The sequence below is a fragment of the Theropithecus gelada genome, chromosome 4, assembly GCF_003255815.1.
Source record: "Theropithecus gelada isolate Dixy chromosome 4, Tgel_1.0, whole genome shotgun sequence".
NCBI lineage: Eukaryota > Metazoa > Chordata > Mammalia > Primates > Cercopithecidae > Theropithecus > Theropithecus gelada.
In genome coordinates, this window is record NC_037671.1 from 154,754,794 (window position 1) to 154,773,995 (window position 19,202).

General features: G+C 37.5%; 1 protein-coding gene across 4 annotated transcripts in view; it reads left to right on the top strand.

The window, feature by feature from the left end:
- L3MBTL3 (L3MBTL3, histone methyl-lysine binding protein) overlaps window positions 1-19,202 on the top strand; it is a 124,486-nt gene that overhangs the window by 45,606 nt on the left and 59,678 nt on the right. For all 4 annotated transcript variants that reach the window (XM_025382843.1, XM_025382844.1, XM_025382842.1 and 1 more), the window contains 4 exons: window positions 2,918-3,053; window positions 4,901-4,992; window positions 7,595-7,746; window positions 15,094-15,170. In XM_025382843.1, coding sequence (XP_025238628.1) covers window positions 2,918-3,053; window positions 4,901-4,992; window positions 7,595-7,746; window positions 15,094-15,170 — 457 coding nt within the window. The remainder of the gene's footprint in view (window positions 1-2,917; window positions 3,054-4,900; window positions 4,993-7,594; window positions 7,747-15,093; window positions 15,171-19,202) is intronic.

The following is a 19,202-nucleotide window of genomic DNA, read 5'->3' on the forward strand; positions in this document are numbered from 1 at the left end:
TCAGGTGGAGTTGATTCTTGTTGGTTCATTTTCATTATTCGCAGTAATTATGCTCCACAAATTACCGAGTATGGACCATTGCTCTTAGGGGAAGTAGAGGGTTAGCTTCCTGTGAGCCTCTGGTCACATTTTCATCTGCTGATCAGTATGTAACCTTGTTTTATGTGTGTTTCTGTTTAAAGACACCTCATTTAAATATATATTGTTGATTCATTAAAAATTGAACTCACAAGAGCGAGCACTATCACCCCTGCCTGATGAAACTTATCTAGCACAAGTTTCTTCTCTGTAGGGCAACATCACAACCTTTTGGCACTTAGGGACACTAAACAGCACCTCAGCACTGTGTCAGGGGCCATTTTAAACAGCAGCATCACCCAAGAAAAGTACAAAAATGTAGAACATGTGGCACGAAATAGACCACACAAAAGACTCTTGTTCCCAGTATGAGAGCTGAAACAAGAAGGTAAAGCGCCTTCTTGATTGACTTCAGCTGGGAACATGCATGTTGAGTGACTCAAAAGTGTTGTCAGTCTGTGCATGTCCACGAACACTGCAGAATGTATTATTTAGGGGTTACAAATAAATTGTATCAAGTAGATGACTTCACAAATGTGGAATACAATATGCGAATAATAAAGACTGGCGGTATGTCATTTTTTCCTTCCCAGCAGCATTTACTAGACTCGGTTAGGTGGAGACAAGATGGATACCTGAAATGATGGATTGTCACCAGGCAAATATTTTGCAAAGGATATTAGGGCAGAAATTTAAAAATGTTGTCAAGAAAATGTTTTTTGAGGTATTGCTAGAAAAGGAAGACTTGTGGTGAGGGGCGCTGCTAGGGAGGAAGTAGAGGGATCAGTGTGAGATTAGAGTTTCTGTTGAGATTGAGGAAGAGGCATGCTGGGGGTAACTGGGTTCACAGACTGGAATAGGAGTATGTGTCCCAGGGTTGGATTTTTAAATGTAATACTAAGAAGCAGAGCAGTTCTTGTTGGGGACTAGATTCATGGGAGTGAGGGCTTGAAGTAGAGAGGAAGGGAGCCAAAACGCCAGGGTGTTGGATAAGTCATCCGTATGGATGATGAAAGTACTCAGATGGAAAGGAAAAGAATAAGCCAGGGCTAAGTGTTTGGGTGGTTAGCATGGGCGAAGAAGAGGAGGAGAGTTGCTTCAGCCGTGTGGCTCGAGCCTCAGAGGAGAACTGGCCTAGGATCCATGGTGTGGTGGGATGCAGCAACCCCTCCTGTGTCTGCAGGAGGTAGAGTTGGGAACATGAGCAGCCTTGGGGAAGGGCTTGAGAAGGACGAGCTAGGTATGACTGTGGGCAAGGAGGGTGAGGATGTGGGGGATTGTTTCTCAAAGCATAACTTTCCAGTGAGCCTGAGATAGAGACTGTGGGGAGAACAGAGAGAGCTTGGCTCAAGGAAGCAGAAGCTCAGAACTGTGTGCCCACGAGGAACTACAGGCTGTAAGTTACTGAAGGGCTGAGCTCTTAGGATCGGCCAGAGACAGCTGACTGTGAGTCAGAGGAGAGAAGCAGCCTTCTTTGAATGAGGTGGCTGCAGGGAGTGGCGGTATCTCCTGCCTTTCATGAGAGATTGTATTTTCCAAGGATTCCAGTCTGAGTTCTATGGAGAGACTGTTCTCTTTGGGGGGAGTCCGCTTAGTTGTAAATTTTATGTATGTGGTGTATCAATACAGTTTAATTGAAAAAATACTGATAGAAGAAAATATTAAAAGTCCATCGTTTCCATTTTGCCCTTTTCTTTTTACTACCACTTCCTAGAAGAAATCATTATTAACATTTTGGTAAATATTCATCCCGACTTCTTTTTACTGTGTGTTTATGTATATATGCATATGTGTGTATATTAATGTATGTATATAAATGCATATACTTATATATATGTATACACACAATACATATATGTATACATAATCATATACCCATAAATATACATGTGGACCCCCACATGTCTAATTTTCTCATAAACTAACTCATTCTCTGTTATGTGTTCTGCCACTTGAATTTTAGCAATATGTTTTAGAGAACTTGCCATGACAGTAACTGTACAGCTGCCTCACTATTTGAGGATTGATTGTCCTGGCTCTGCACTCTGGTCTAAGTCCATCATTCAGGGTTCTGCAGGACAGATGCTCACGGAGCGGGTAGAGGTCTGGTGTGGTATGTGTTTCTACCTGAACACATCTGCTTGTGTTAGTGGGAAGAAGTCCGAGGGGCTGAACCTTCTCTCTGAAAGCCCAGGGGGAGGGTATGATCTGGCTCAGGTCTCATAAGCCTATATGACCTTCTAACTCAGAATGTCCCTAAGTGGGGCCCTGTAGGCATATGTACGGCATGTGTTATACAGAGTACATTCTTACTAGCATTCTTAGGAGCCTGTCTCATCCAAGTAATAAACCAGGAGAGATGCTTTTCTTTCTTCCTTCCAACCCAGCTTTGGTGGAGAAGAAACGCTTGACTTCTGTGCATATGCACCAGCTGTGGTCTGCAGCATTCAGTGCAGGGCAGAGCATCCACTTTGGGGCCATGCTAGAGCTGAGTGTGCTGTGCTGGTGTGCTTTCCAGCTTACCTCGGGGACACATCCTGGTACAACGTAGGGAGTGGAGAGAGGACCTGCACTTTTGGGATATTATGCTTTGCCCCCTATCCGTGTGCTCCTAATGTGACTGAGAATGTTGCCAGAATGCCGCAGCTCAGCTCTTCCCAATGTAATAGCTTTTGTCTTTAGATTCTGGATATTTGTTTAGTTGTTTTATTGCTGTTAATGTGGGTGGTTTGATTAACATTAAGACTGTATCATGCCTGGTGTCCATGTTTATTTTTGTATATATATATGAATATTCTGGATCAAAAAAAAATAGTTCAACCTGTTTTACCTGTTTCAGGTTTGTGGATACCGGATAAAGCTTCACTTTGATGGGTATTCTGATTGCTATGACTTCTGGGTGAATGCAGATGCTCTGGATATCCACCCAGTTGGATGGTGTGAGAAAACTGGCCACAAACTCCATCCTCCAAAAGGTTTTGTCACTTTTTGTTTCATATTTTAAATTCAGTAAAAACTCATTTTCTTACATGCTACGTTAAAATTATTAAGAATTCAGACTTTATGAAAATTCAGATAGGCGCAAATTTAACCTTATTGTTCATGATGAAACCACATTTATTAAAGTAAAATAAATAAAAGTATACTCCAACTTAAGAAAATAAAGTATGTTCATATGCTTATTTTCATGTAAAATAACATTTGCATGATACTCAACTTTGGCTGCAAATGTTTACCTGCAAATTTCTGTTATTAAATACATATATCTTTGAAAAAACTGATTTGAAAAATTAGTTTAAATTAGTTTACATAACTAAGTTTAGTGTAAACTGGTTTAAACTAATTTTTCAAATCAGTTTTTCATTATATAGAAAATCCTGAGAAATTATGCGTGACCGTATAGATCTTAATATTTAGGAGATTGGCAAGAAGACTATAACGCTAAAAATTGGCTTAGGTGGGGGGTTGAACTCATAGCAATTACTTTTCTTCTATTTGAGTTCTTTATGTTATAGTCCCCCAGTGATCTTCCTATTTCATGTTTACATCAAAGTTCAAGAATAACAGATATCATCTTTTTCACTGTCTCCCTAAAGTATTCCTTAATTTTTTTTTTCTTGAGATGGAGTCTTGCTCTGTCACCCAGATTGGAGTGCTGTGGTGTGATACTGGCTCACTGCAGCCACTGCCTCCCAGGTTCAAGTGATTCTCCTACCTCAGCCTCCCGAGTAGCGGGGATTACAGGCACCTGCCATCATGCCTGGCTAATTTTTGTGTTTTTATTAGAGCAAGAGCTTCACCACGTTGGCCAGGCTGGTCTCAAACTTCTGGCCTCAAGTGATCTGCCTACCTCAGCCTCCCGAAGTGTTGGGATTACAGGTGTAAGCCACCGTGCTCGGCCATATTTAGTAATATCTTATTCCCTTCTTTTTCAGTCATTACATTTATTTTTGTTTACTTTATGTCAAAAATTAAGGTTACTAGGTTGATATTTTTGGCCTATCTCAGGACTTCAGTGCATTAGCCATCCCTTTAAGTGAAAAAATAATGGCAGAGTGGTATTTTCAGATAGCTGAAGGATTAAACAAAATCGCATAGAAAAGATGAGGGTGAGAAAGAAAATCTGTAAGCCTTTTCACGAATTGATCTTTTATATATGGTAAATTATTAGCTGTTTTTTTCATGCTGCCTTCTGGACTTTAATGAATGTAAAAGAAAGCATATTCGCAGATAAAATAAGATGCTCAATTTCCTTTTTAAAAGAAATGGTAACTTCAATGAAATTGTAAAAATTAAGGGAGGACATTTCCCTTACTGTAATTTGCCAGCATCCTTACTTCATAAACCTTTAATTGTCCTTTTTGAAGTGATAGGCCAAAAAGATTTTACCTGTTTCATTTCTATTATTTCCAACTTCCCACTTGTTCCTATAAGTTAGTCTTCCCAAAATAGACGAGGTGAGAGAAAAATAAAGAATTTTGACTACTCTAGTTCAGCATCTATACTGCTGAAGAATTCTACCCAAATACTGGTAGAAATACCCTGATAATAAGTGCCCTGGGTATAATACGTATTTGTTTCCTTATTCCTTTTCTTTATATCCATTACCTTTCATTCAGAATTAGAAAATAATAATACAGTTTGTTGAAAATAAATGTAGTCTAAATATACATAGTTATGAATTATGAGTTAAATTTTGTTTATTTAAAAAGTCATTTGATTGATTTTGGTATGTTAGAGTTAGAGATAAAAGTAGGACTGGAAAACTAAGTGTAAAATATTTTGATATTTGAATCAGTCTGTTCATATGTGCTTACTCTAGGGTATAAAGAAGAAGAATTCAATTGGCAGACCTATCTTAAGACATGTAAAGCTCAAGCTGCTCCTAAGTCATTATTTGAAAATCAGAATATAGTAAGTACATGCAAAGCATGTTTTCTTTCAAAGGAAGAAGATTTTTGAGTGTCTCATAGGATCAGTTACAAGTGATAACAAGGAACTATAATAAATTATATTGCCTTGGTAAATAGAGTACTCTTATCTTAATTAAAGTTTAAAATTAGCTTAAAATCTTCATGAATAAATATGTTTTATAGCCATATTATGGTTGTCTCTTTTATTGCATAGTAGAAGACAAGGTAGTATAAGATTCAGGTGAGATTTACAATTAAGATGCATAAAAAACTAAATTGGCTGAGATATTTTATTGTTATTATCACTTATATGGGAGTGCTCTTCAAATGGAATTCACATAGCCAGATGAAGGTAGCCCTGTTTCAGTTTACATGTAGGAGGTCACTGGAGACTGTGATGTATTTTCGCTGTAGTTTTTAGCTTTGTTTACAGTAAACAAAAGCAAAATCTGGATGTGTGTGTCTTTTCTACTTCTTGACCTGTATTCCCACTTTCCATAACATGTTCCTCCGTTGGCAGACTTGATCCATGACATTTTTCTTTTCCCAAGTTCTGATCTAATTGGAAAGAATAAAGGGCAAGCCAGTGGAAAACCAAAATGCCGTCTTTACAAATGGTCAGAGCTAAGTTGGAGAACGTGCATGGCTTGTATCTGCAGACAAATAAGCTTGATTGTGAGCCCTAGAATTGAAGAGATTTCATTCTCCTTTCACCCCCATCCCCCAAGCCCAGGGAACACTGGATTCTTAAAGAGCAGAGTGGAAGCTGTGCACCCTGCAGCTCAGCTTTCTCTCTAGTATGATCAGTTCCTCCTTCCCGGAGTCACCAGGCAGGTAGCAGTGAGTGAGACAGTGGAGAGAAGCAGTAATGTTTCACTAACAGCATTCCCTCCAAATGGAAATAAATAAATATCAAGGGCAGGAGAAACCTCCTCACTCCAAAAATCCTCCATTTGGGAAACACTGTTAACCAGTTGGTTTGAGAGCATCAGTCTAATGGCTGAAATGTTCTCTGATTTAATCAAACGCAAACCAGGTTGAATTAGAGAACTGACAAATTGTGTTTGTGTGCATGCGTGTGTGTGTGTGTTTAGGTTACTAATAGTGTTAATGGGCCAGCTTATTACTTTAAAACATCTTAATTGAGAGGGTAGTGTAATTGCCGAAGTGTAACAGTGCATTGTCAGTTGGTATTCCCTGTCAAAATTTATCCCAGGGAGGAAGGTCAGTTCGGTGGAAGACTTAGCAGCCTGGTGTCCTCTCTGCTCCAAGTTTCCGAATCCCTGTCTGGTTCTCTGATGATGACTTTGGTCAGGGATTTGATGAACTGCCTTGAACCGTCTTCCTAAATTATGCATTGCTAGCATACAACTTACTCTTGGGCTCTCCATTTCGTATCTAAGAGACACTTTTTCCACTTCTAGATTCCTCTACCTCAGAATACTCAAACATTTATGGTCAGAACTTGGATAAATTTCAGTACTTAGATCCTTAGTAAAAACTTCTGTATAGCATTAGTGCCTGTTCCATACATTCAGACACAACTTATTCTAACCTTTTCAGATACACGGCTGTCTACGTTTTTACAATGATGGTTGTATAATCATATTAAAATGAGAGATAGCATCTATCTTGCCTAAGTAGTTAGAATAATATCTGTATAATTGAGTCTGAACAGAGGTTTTTTTTTTTAAAGGGAAGGAATGACTTGTAGTGTGTCGTGATTGGCATCATTGGTATCTAGGTATACTATATATCTGCAGACAAATAAGCTTGATTCTGAGCCCTAGAATTGAAGACATTTAATTCTCTACATATATGTGTGTACATATATAAATATATATGTAGAGACAGATAGATTAAGATATTATTCGTCACAAAGGATTGTAAGAGATGTTTATATATTACTGAACCTCAAGCACTCTTACAGAACTTTTGTTGTTTTTGTTCCATGTTCTGAATGACTGATTATCTGTGGATTTCTTTAAGTTACCAACTATTTTGAATAGCTGTGTGCATCAACAGCCAATTCTTTTGCTGCTATTAGGAATAAAATGTATCTGTAGTGTTGAGTAAAAGTTGTAATAATATGCAGCCTTTCATATATGAAGATGACCTACTTTCGGTAGAGTACTCTTTTGAGAGATATTTTCAGAAGTGGGAGTGAATTTGTACTGACTCATGCACATTTTTAACTTGATTAAGTGCATATTTTGTGTGAATAATTTTCATTGTTAAGTCTGTAATCAAGAAAAGAAGGACAAAATATGAACTGTATGGTGAATAAAACTTGCCTACCTATTATAGTTTTCTAATTAAGGCATCAAAACACATGTTAAAATTAATTATTTTAAACTCTGTGGGGTGATGGATATTTTCATTTTGAGACCCAGATAGCTAATTGGGTGTAGCAGTAGGGCATTTTTATTTTTTTATTGCTGCTTGTTGGAAAGCGACCCTGCTGTGAAACTGGCATATGATTTTTAAATTATGTGAATACAGCAGTGGATGCTGGGCCTTTGAGCAGGAGGTGCAGAGAGTGTGCAGTTCTTGCGGTTGTTAAGTGTGTGCTTATCTCTAATTAAATCTGTGTGTTTCCATAGACAGTGATCCCATCGGGCTTTCGAGTTGGTATGAAGCTTGAGGCAGTAGACAAAAAGAATCCCTCATTCATCTGTGTTGCTACGGTAACAGATATGGTGGACAATCGTTTCCTGGTACATTTTGACAACTGGGATGAGAGCTATGACTATTGGTGAGACATTTTCCATTGTTGTGTGCTTTTAAAAATGTAATGTTTATCCAAGTAAACGGTTTAAAAACAGTAATAAAGCAAAGCTTGTAACAAAAAAAACCCAATATTTTGCCCCACTTTTTCCTATTACAGATTTTTAATTTTTTACCTGTTCCATATGGGATATATTTTAAATAGCATCCTTTAATTCTACTTTATGATTGGTATTTTAGTTGACTTCCTACTATGGAAGTGCAGTCTGCACACTCCACATTCCCGACATATGTTCACACGTATTTTAATCTTCCCTTCTTATTTTCATGCCCACCAGCTAATTTAAACGTTCATAATAGCTGACTACAAAATATATTGAAGAATATTATTTTTAATCCTTGCAGTTTTTGGATATCCCTCACAAAGTAGTAAAAGCAACATATTTTACAATTATGTAATTATAAAATAATTATAATAAAGCCATTATATTTTGATTAAATAGTTGGAATAAGGATTTTTCATAACAAATTCATGTTCATTGATTGCTGTAATTCAGTTTCCTGGTAAAAGGCATTTCTAAAGTGTTTAGTTCCTTCTAGAGTACACTTGAATTGAGAACATTTTAGAGAAGTAACAGATATATTTATATAAAATATGGCTCATGTTATAGGATAAGTGAATATTAACTTATGTAAATATTGCTAAATGTCAGGGAAGTTTGTTTTTTGACCTTATTTTTTAGCATCCGTGTATTTAAACATTCAGTAGACACGTCGATAATTTCCGTTACTTCTCAGATGGGATTCTTAGATACTCATAAGTTTTGCTTGCATTGTTTAAAAAAGAAGAGATGTTGAAATTCATTTGCTATTCATATTTTTGAAATGCTTTACATTATATGTTACCTACGCTTTTTGCAGAATTTTTTAAAAATGTAGACCATTAGTTCCATGATTAGATTACACAGACCCAAGTACAATTGGCCTTCTGTATCTGTGGGTTGCACATCCACAATTCAACCAACCGCAGTTCAAAAATATGAAAAAAAGAAAAATAACAATGCAATAATAAAAATAATACAAATAAAAATATACAGTATAACAATTATTTTCATAGCATTTACATCGTATTGGGTATGATAAGTAATCTAGAAATGATTTATAGTATATGGGAGATAAAGTAAACAGAAGGATGTATGTAGGTTATATGCAATTACTATGCCATTTTATAAAAGGGACTTGTACATCCTTAGGTATTGGTGTCCAAAGGGGCTTCTGGAACCATCTTCTGCTGACACCAAGGAATGACTGTGCTTTCGAGTATTTTGTTTGTTTTCCCCAGCTTTTTTCTGCAGAGCATAATTTTTCCTCATAGGACATCTTTATATTCAGTTTATAATAAAAGTTTTTCATTGAAATACAGTCAGTTTCTAACATACACAAAAGTAGAATAATAGAGCAGCCCTACTGCAGCCTTTACTCAGCACTAACAATTATCGACTTATATCCAGTATGTTTCTTCTGTATTCCTACTCCTCAAATCCCAACTCTGCAGTTGTTTTGAAATCAATTACAGATATCAGAGCATTTCAGTATATAGCTTCTAAAGAGAGGAATTAGTTTTATTTTTTAAAAAATAATAATAACCATGATATTACTAACATACTTAAATATTTCTTCCAGTTGTTTCAGTGAGTTTTTTTTTTGTTTTTAGCTTGCTGGTTTTAGGTCCCATAAGGTATACACTTTGTGATTGCCTTGCTTGACCTCGTTTGATTTACAGATGCCTATTTCTCTCCTTTCTTCCTCATTGATTGTGGCTTTTGTTAAAGACACCAGGTTGTTTGTGCTGTTGAGTCTCCCAGTTTGATTTCCTCATTGAAACCTCATCTTATTTACTGTGTTCTTCTGTTCCTCCTATTTACTGTAAATTGGTGCTTTTGGTTTTATTTAAAATTGTCGGGCCTGCACGGTGGCTTATGTCTGTAATCCCAGTAATTTAGGAGGCCAAGGTGGGAACCCAGGAATTTGAGACCAACCTGGTCAACATACCGAGACCCCTGACTACACAAAAATTTCGAAAACAAAAAAAATTTTCTATACCTATTTTGAATGGGTGAGTGCATGAGAAAACTTTAACTTTGGAAATAGTCTAAATCTGTCCTGAATCAAACCTGTTTGTCTCCTTCTGTGCTTGGTGGACTGTGATGATGGCACTACTGGGGTGATAACTGGGCTCCAGGCCTTTTCTTAATAAATGATGCTAAAACAATAACTAGAATCTGTTGAAATGAGAATATTTTGTTTTTAAAGTTGTGGTTTATTGGGGGAGAATTTTTTTAAAGCTTTTGCCTGATTTAAACAAAATAGGTGAATGTCAGTTTAATTTTTGTGGTCTCATAAGTATTGCAGTGTTTTAGAGGTATAAGTTGCCGATTTGACATAAGATGCGTTGCCTTTGAAAACGTTATTGTGGAAAAAAGTAAGGGGAGCGTCTAGAAGAATTCGCCACATTCATTTTTCGATGCCAAATGTCTAGGAAACAAACAGGAAAGATCCTGGGTTCTAGAAAAGATCCTGGATTCTAAAAAGATCCTGGGTTCTAAAAATACAAAGAAAAGAAAAAAAATTGATCTCTTTTAACTTGAGTTTTGTGCTTTTATGAGCACAAACTAATTATTTTTAGGATGGAATGTACTTTAAGAATTACTTAGACTTCCAGCTACTGACACGGAATCATATTTTGTTAATTGTCTGAAAATGAAAACAGTGTGTTCTCTTCCTCAACATGCAGTTAAGGCACAGTGGAAATTGCTAAAGTGCTCTGGAATTTCTCCACTTTTACTAAATATTATGCTCTTTGATCTTTGAATTTTGGAATGGTTTTTAAAATTACTTAGGTATGTAATTGAGGTTAGAGATTGGATTGCCTTTCCCAATTTAAAATAGTTTGGAAATGAGATATTTTTTGCTTTGAATTGAATAGTAATTCTATATCTCTTGTTTACATTAGTGGGAATTTGAAAATATATATGTGTCTGTATACATTTGTGTTACTACATGTTTAGTTGCAATAAAACATTTCTAACTTCCAAAGAGGAACATGATAAAAATGTATGTAGGATTTAAAAAGTAGTCTTCTATGAAAGGAAAATAGCATATACTAGAATAAAAATGGCTTTACCTCTGGGTTTCTTCTGTGCTTTTGTTACTGATAGTTGGTAGCTGTTTGATTCTATCTCCTTAACAGTTGGTTAGATTTAGGAATAATCCTAGATATAATAGAATATTGGCACTAGAAAGGACTTTAGGGACCCAGGAAGGTAGTCAGTACCATGGGGAGAGTAGCTCCAGGGTACTGCTGCCCTCCCACCACTGCAGCCTCTTTCCTGATTCTCTTCTCGCTGCCTGAAGTTTGGGCTCTGGGGCAGACACAATGAGAACAGACACCTCCTCTTTTCTTCCAGGCACTAGGAAGGAACCGTTCTTTTAAAAAATATTGTTTTCATGTACCCTTATCTTTTGGGATCCGGAAGGATTGACAACAGGATTTGGCCCATTGTTTAGTAGAAGGCCTGAATGAATGAGGTTGCAGCTTCAGCGATTTTTGATTCCATTGTACTTTGGTGTCCCAGTGGAGTCAGGGCAAAAATTAGCAACAAAAAGATCTATGAAAAAGAAAAGCGTTGTTAGTGAATTAGAACAAATATAGCAGTGGGCCTTTTCCTTATTGCCTGTAAGTGTAGTGTAAACTTTTTTTTTTAGAGATGAATCTCTTTTACATTTACAGATTAAGAGCAGTAGTAATTTTATGTGTCTCCCTAAAATCATGTTGAAAAGTTGTCAGTTACTTAGAGCAGTGTCAGTTAATAGGCTTGTCACTATTTGGTTAAATTTGGGAAGCTCTGGTTGGTGGTGGTGATGGGAAGGTCGTGGAGATGAATGGAACCTGGGCTGTTCTGAACTTCAGCTCTGAGGGTCTCACGGTCTGGGGAAGGAGAGAAACTAAACACCACTGTCTTGGCTGCAGGGTTAGATGGTGGTTAGTGCTTAATTTTTAGAACCAACCACTTGGAGGGGTGATGGCACTTGGAGGGAAGGACTGACTCAAGCTCACTGGAGGGCTCTTGGGGAGGGCTTCTTAGAAGACACGGGGATTTGAGCTTGACTAAGAAGGACTGGGTACTTAGAGGTTGGGATGGAATATTCTTGGCTAAGGAAAGCACTTGCTTGTGTTTCGGCCCAGGGGTAGAATGTGTTTGGGTAATGGCAGCCAGTTTATTCAGTGCATTACTTAACACTTTTAAACTTCAGTTGTCTTCTGAAAGGGATTAATAATAATACCTGTCCCATCAGGTGTCGTGGGGATTAAAATAAGAGTTTTAGGAACAGAAACTGACTTGCAAAAAGTTGAAGAGCAATAAGGGATATTAAGCAGAGAAGTTTAGTGCTGAAGGCAAATGGATCACTGCTTAAGAGGAAGTCGCCTTGACTTCTAGGGAGGGTTCCCTGCACCATGAGCATTTTTGAGCTTGGTTTTTAGGTAGAAGGCAGGAGGCCACTGTGGAGGGAGAGAGCGGTGATTTCTGAAACTATGGGTTATTGGTGGGACCAGGTCTCCTAGGAGCAGCTAGCCTCAGGAAGAAATAAACTTTCTTTTCCCCTCAGCCTGGAAAAAAAGAAGAAGTAAAAGGAAAAATTGATAGAGGGTGATGAGATGCTATCACCTTTATCTCTTCCAAGTATTCGTTGTGTTAATGAAAGATTTTAAGCTTGAAGCAAATTAATAATATTTCAAACAGCTACTGTGGGTAATAGAATTGAACATGAATTAGGGATGGAAAGGATCACTTGATGACTCAGGCTGATGAGGTTTGGGGTTTAGTAGTAAAGTGCAGAGTAGTGGAGGCCCTGAAGAGTTCACATATAAGGGGAGCCAGGAGAGTTGGGTACTGGGTAATAAATTGGCAGAGTCATCATGCCCTGGGTTATAGGCAGTGGAGAAGCCAAGTGTCCTGTATTTCTTCAAATAATCTAAACCACTCTTGCTGAATGGAGAGACTTTGATGTTTTCCGTAAGTAAGTGTCTTGCAATGTTCTCCTTTGACTCCGTCTGAAACTGCAGAGCCCAGCGTGTGTGCATTAGTTTTTGCTTAACTTTTGGCTGTGACTGACAAAACCAGAATCCCTTTCTTTTCTACCCAAGTGCTTGGTGAAATCGCTTAACCTCTTTGATTTCCGTAAAATGAGGATCTTCATGTCTCCTAACTTTATCCTTATATCGTAAGCATGGATTTTTAAAAAATAAGTTATTTCTTTGGTTTCTGGCCCTTTGAGAATTTACTGTCTCAGTCTCATTGGGTCTTAGCAGTCATTATGAATAATTTGCATTTATATGTGAAATGTACTTCAAAAATTTTGAAATGAACTTCTTTCATGATATACATAAAAACCCAAAAGAAAGGAAGAGTATAGCAGTCAATGTTTTGTCTTTCTACCTTTAGTTGTTCTTCATATTTCTTCTCAGTTACATTTCTACTTTTGAACACTAGATGGGACTAAGAGATGACTTGTTTTACAATAGTAGCAGAAAGGCTATCACAGCCTTCCAACTTTTGAGTGAAGTGTTGTTTACTTATTAAGAAAATATAAGTAAAATAGATAAAAACAGCAATATTTTTATCTTCTCTATTGAGACAGCTTCTTTGTTTTAAGTGGTGACTTTGATCAGTGTCTGGATATTATTTAAACTTTATATTAGATTCAGATAGTACAAGAATGAGTGACCGTTAAGAGGCCGCAATATTTTCCTTAATTGCAATTTATATATCCAGTAAAATCAACAGAGTCATGTTCAGTGTTTCTACTTTAAAATAAACACTGTGAGTCCGGCAGATAATTATAAAAACTACTCTCTAAGTTATATTAGATTGAGAAGGAAAAAAGTTAAATATTGTATATTTTCATTTTTTATGATGCCACCTGTGAATTAACATCCTTTCCTAATATAAAGGCAATAAGACATTAGTAATAATCCATAACCAAAATGATTTTTTAAGGAAAACACTATGGTATCTGGAAATAGAGCCCCAAAGCCTTGTTTGTATGATTTATAAAAGTACATCTTAATGAATTGTGTATTAAAATATCTTCTGTGAAAATACGTATTGTAAGAAATATAGTGATTGCAGCATGAACTTGGCATTGACCCAGCAGTGCTCGTTTTCTTTTCATATTCCTAAAATAATGACAAGAAAAATAGTTTGTGGTAGGGACAGTATGAGATAACAACTGAATAAAGGAAGAAACCTTTAAGTATTAAGAAAAAGGTATTTTCTACTGAAGTGAGTTCTGAGAGCAATCAGCATTCAGTAGTGGTTACATGAACTCACCATGTATTATTGTCCCAGGCTATGCCTTTAGAAAGGTTGGCTTGGTTGACTGTGTGCTAATCTCACCCACTTAGGACATTTTGTAGAAAATTCTTTGTTTCGCTGTTCATAAGACTTCCTTCTTCCCTAGAAACTCCAGCCACACCATTACCTTCCTGGCTTTCTGCCTTCTAGTTTCCCATCAAGAGGGCTGTGTTAAGATTTCCTGATCTCAGTATAGACTCAACAGACCTCTTAGTTAATATAGCAAGACTGGATTCCTGGCATCTTTTAGACCAACATTTTCCAGACTGTGTTCTGCAGAACACTCGGGTTCCATATGATGTTAACAGGCTGAAACATGTTGCATGTTGAGAAGAGGAAACCATAGCAAAAGTGTGAGTAGGAGCAAGGAATTAGATGTACCAGGTACGCATGCTGATAAAGAGGCTTTAGAAAAATAGATGCTTGACTGTAATAGAGATGACAGAAAGGAGAAAAAAGAGGTAAAGAAAAGAGAGTAATAGTTTGTCTCAATTCCTGGTCTCTGTTACTCTAATGGGTAACAGAAATAACATGTTGGTCATTAAGGATGATCACACTCCCTGCCTTTGTGGATTTACCCTTAGTGATGTTGAAATAATTTTGGTTTGCCTATGTACACTAAGTTTATTGTTCTACATGATTTTAATGAATCTAAGTTATAGATTTTAATGATACTATGTTTGCATTTTTGCTGTAGTTGAAGTTACTGGATATAACAAAATTTGTGGGGAAAAGAAAATTGCATGGTGTCAAATCCATATAATATTTATCTAATAAAAATCCACTTGGTATTAATATATTAAAAAGTTCTTTGGTTTAGCATTTTTTTCCAAATTAGATTGATTGTAATAAATAAAACTCTCTGTAAAGTGTTCATGATCTCTAATTTTCTTTTTATTTTACTAGTTTTTGTGAGTTTATCCTGATAATTGCAGTTTTTTAACTTGTATAACTTACAGGTGTGAAGCATCGAGTCCCCACATTCATCCAGTTGGTTGGTGTAAAGAACATAGAAGAACCCTTATTACTCCACCAGGTGCGTGTTTTTTAATGTGTCTAATACTACTCATAGACTTCAAGAGTAGGCAGACTTTTTCGGTAAAGGGCCAGATAGTAAATATTTTGGCTTTGCAGACCATGCAGTTTCTGTCACCACTATTCAAAACAATTGTAGTGCAAAAACAGCCATAGACAATAGGTAAACCATTGTGCGTGGGTGTGTTGCAGTAACAGTTTATTTACAAAAACAGGCAGCCGACCTGCAGGTGTTAGTTTGCTCACCCCGATGTACTTTCAACTATGTTAAGTATTGCCTTAGTTCATAACAGAGTCGCAAATTTTGTCTTTCTCGGAAAAAAAATAAGTTCTGTTTTAAAAGATCTTTCACATCTCAACTTGAAATTCATTTCTAGACTTTATATTAGTATATATTTAAATATATTGTCTAACCATAGAAGCAAATTGTCTAAGGCTTGAACAAGTCCAGAAAAATGGATAAGAGGGACAGCAGTTGTGTGTAGATTGGAGAACAGACTTCATGTCAGCATCAGTCCTCACAGAAGTACGATGTTCACATTTAAGTGAGAAATTGAGGCTTTAGATTTTTTTACTTAGTTTATAACTCACACGCTCACTTTTCTTTTTTCCGTCGTGATTCCTGGTTCTAAAATAGATTTTGCACCTTCATGCCGGTAGTGCCTCTGTGTTCGCTGAAGTTTTCAGGCGCTTCTGCTGTCTGCCTCTGGCCATAGGGCCTTCTCAGCTCCTTTGCTGTCTCTTTAACCGGGAACAGTGTAACTGCTGATAAACAGTGTCCTTGTTTTATATCATTTTGAGTTTCTTTTGTGTGCTAAAGGACAGATTCTGGGCCGGGCGCGGTGGCTGACGCCTGTAATCCCAGCACTTTGGGAGGCCTAGGCGGGCAGATCACCAGGTCAGGAGAATGAGACCATCCTGGCTAACACGGTGAAACCCTGTCTCTACTAAAAATGCAAAATATTAGCTGGGCGTGGTAGCCTCCCAGCTACTCGGGAGGCTGAGGCAGGAGAATGGCGTGAACCCAGGAGGTGGAGCTTGCAGTGAGCAGAGATCGCACCACTGCACTCCAGCCTGGGCGATAGAGCGAGACTCTGTCTCAAAAAAAAAAAAAAGAAAAAAACACAAACAAACAAAAGAACAGATTCTGTGGCTTCTTCATAATCAAGACAGTGTTATTTCTGAGTACATCACTACTTAAGATGCCATGGCCACTGCTGGTATGAAAAGACAGGGTCATCAAACAGAAGGTATCCCTGCACGGTAGGCGATTGCTTAGTGGACACTTACAGGAGTAATGAAGATTGCCTTCATCGCAGAGACAGGGTGAGTCCTGGGTTTACTAGCAGCTGTTTTTGAATGTAGCCTGCAGCATGTAAGCTGCAAGATTGGAGAGATTCAAATTCTATTGGAACAGCTGGTTTCATCTCACATAGAGTGTCTGATCATTTACTCACTCAGGAGGACCAGTCATTCCTGTAATAGGCAAGTCAAGTCCTATCCACTCCCCGAGTTTTCTCATATATTAAAGGGAGGAAAGCCTCTGTCTTGACTCATTTCCAGTACTATTTTGAAGGTGAAATAGCATTGACATAAATCATGAAGCATTAAAGCAAAGGCTTTTAAAAGCAAAGGCTGGACACCTATGGCTCACGCCTGTAATCCCAGCACTTTGGGAGGCTGAGGCGCAAGGATCACTTGAGCCCAGGAGTTCAAGACCAGCCTGGGTAACATAGTGAGACCCTGTCTCTATAAAAAATTTTAAAAGTCAGCCAGGTGAGGTGGCATGCACCTGTAGTCCCTGCTGTTTGTGAGACTGAGGCAGGAGGATTGCTTGAGCCCAGGAGTTCGAGGCTGCAGTCAGCTATGATTATGCCACTGCACTCCAGCCTGGGCAACAGAATGAGACAGTGTTTCAAGAAAAAAGAAAAAAAAAAAAAAACAAAGCAAGATATTAATGGTTTCATGACCCCAAATGTTGTGCTGCCTGGAAGATTTCTTGTATTCCGCCTTCCTTTGTCTGTCCTGTGGCTTACAAAATAATAGTGGCCAGTGATTGCCATAGTTGCTTCTTTGCCACTATCACCATCTAACATGGTGTGAGGATCCCTTTAGAATTCCCAGTTTGTTTTCAGTCTGTCTTTCTGTACCACCATTTTTGGTCATGATCAGAGATCTGATTAATTAACAATGAACCGGTGAACAACAGCAGGTTCCTGGTTACGTACCCTGGAAGGAGTGGTGTAAGGCGTTACCACCAACTTCTTAACGCGAGGCAAAGAATCAAGCCATGTATCTCCTTTCCTGGATGTTTATAATTCAGTCGAAATCAGTCATGCTACCACACCTGGCTTTTTTTTTTGTATTTTTTAGTAGAAACGGGGTTTCACCGTGTTAGCCAGGATGGTCTCGATCTCCTGATGTCGTGATCCGCCTGCCTCAGCCTCCCAAAATGCTGGGATTACAGGCGTGAGCCACCGTGCCCGGCTGCATATTTACTCTTTAACCATTTTATTTTGAAACAATTTTGAATGTACAGAAAGGTAGCAAGAACAGTGCAGAACTCACCTTTTCCCTGACTCAGAGACCCAGTCACGTTTGCCAGTTGTCCTAGTGATGTCATTCCTAGCAAAAGGATCTCAGTTGTCAGATCCCTCCAGCTTCTGTTAATTAGGCTCTCCTTGACTTTTGTGACCTTAATAAGTTTGAGGATTCCAGATCTGTTATTTTGTAGAATGTTACTTAATTTGAGTCGGATTGGTATTTCCTCACGATCATACGCAGGCTGTGCTTTTTTGGCAGGAATATCATAGACATAGTGCTGTGTTCTCATTGCCTTCTCTCAGGTGGCTCATGATGTCAGTCTGTCTCTTTACTGGTTTGCTTTTACCACTGATGGATCAAGATGGTGTTTGCTAGGTTTGTCCACTAATGGAGTTATTTTTTCTCTGTAACTAATAAGTATTTTCTGGAGAGATACTTTGAGACTGTGTTTCTCGTCCCAATATCATTTGCTAGTTTTAGCATCTGTTGACATTTCTAGCATGAATTATATTATTCTGACAGTGTTAAACTGTAATTTTTCTTATTCTATCATTTCCTATACAAAATTAGTTGATATTTTCCTGCAAAGAATAGCTTCTCTTATCTTCCTATTTATTTGTTCAATTTATCTATATCAGGGTAGACCCATAGATTACTATTTTTATCAGTCAGTTATAATCGATTGCTAGCATTATCTTCATATTCAGATTTTCTCCGATATTAACCAGTTATAACCCCTTTAGGCACATTTCAATGTCCTTTTGAAATGTTCTTATTTTTTGAGAACTTCTTATTTTATGGCACAGCTAGGCTTATCTCATACTTTCCCTGACCCCACCGTAGAGTCACCCATTTCTTCAAGGTTCCATGCTTTTTAGTAAAGAATGATATTTAGAAACTAAGATCTGAACACTAAGTGTGCTTATTTACTACAAGATTGTTGGTGTTTCCAGGCATTTCAGCTAATATAGCTAGGAAATACATGTGTATACATATATACAAAAATGTATGTTTATATCTATTTCTGTATCTGTTCATATATTGAAAACTGTGAATTTATACCATTAGTTCCAATTCAAATCCAACGCATCAGCTTCATTCCAGTTTCCCTCAAACCTGGCTAACATTATCTCCAATATATTTGCTGCTTTTCTCAGTTCCCTCTATGTGGCTAATTTCCCACCATACTGGACCACTGTTTATTCCTGTTCATGCCTACCTAATGGATTTGGGACCCTGGAGGGAACAAAAGAGGGCAGGAGGAAGGAGAAGATATTTTTACACATTCTATGAATAATGTTACATCATTTGTGCGGGTTTGTTGGAACTAACAATATGGAGTTATATCTGGAATTGTTCACATATTAATAGATATAAATCTACCGTGTTCTTTTTAATAAGTACTTTCTGCTTATGTACACTTTTTTGCATATTTGTATATTGAAGGTCATTTAACTTACTTAATTTTCACATTTACAAACAATTGTGT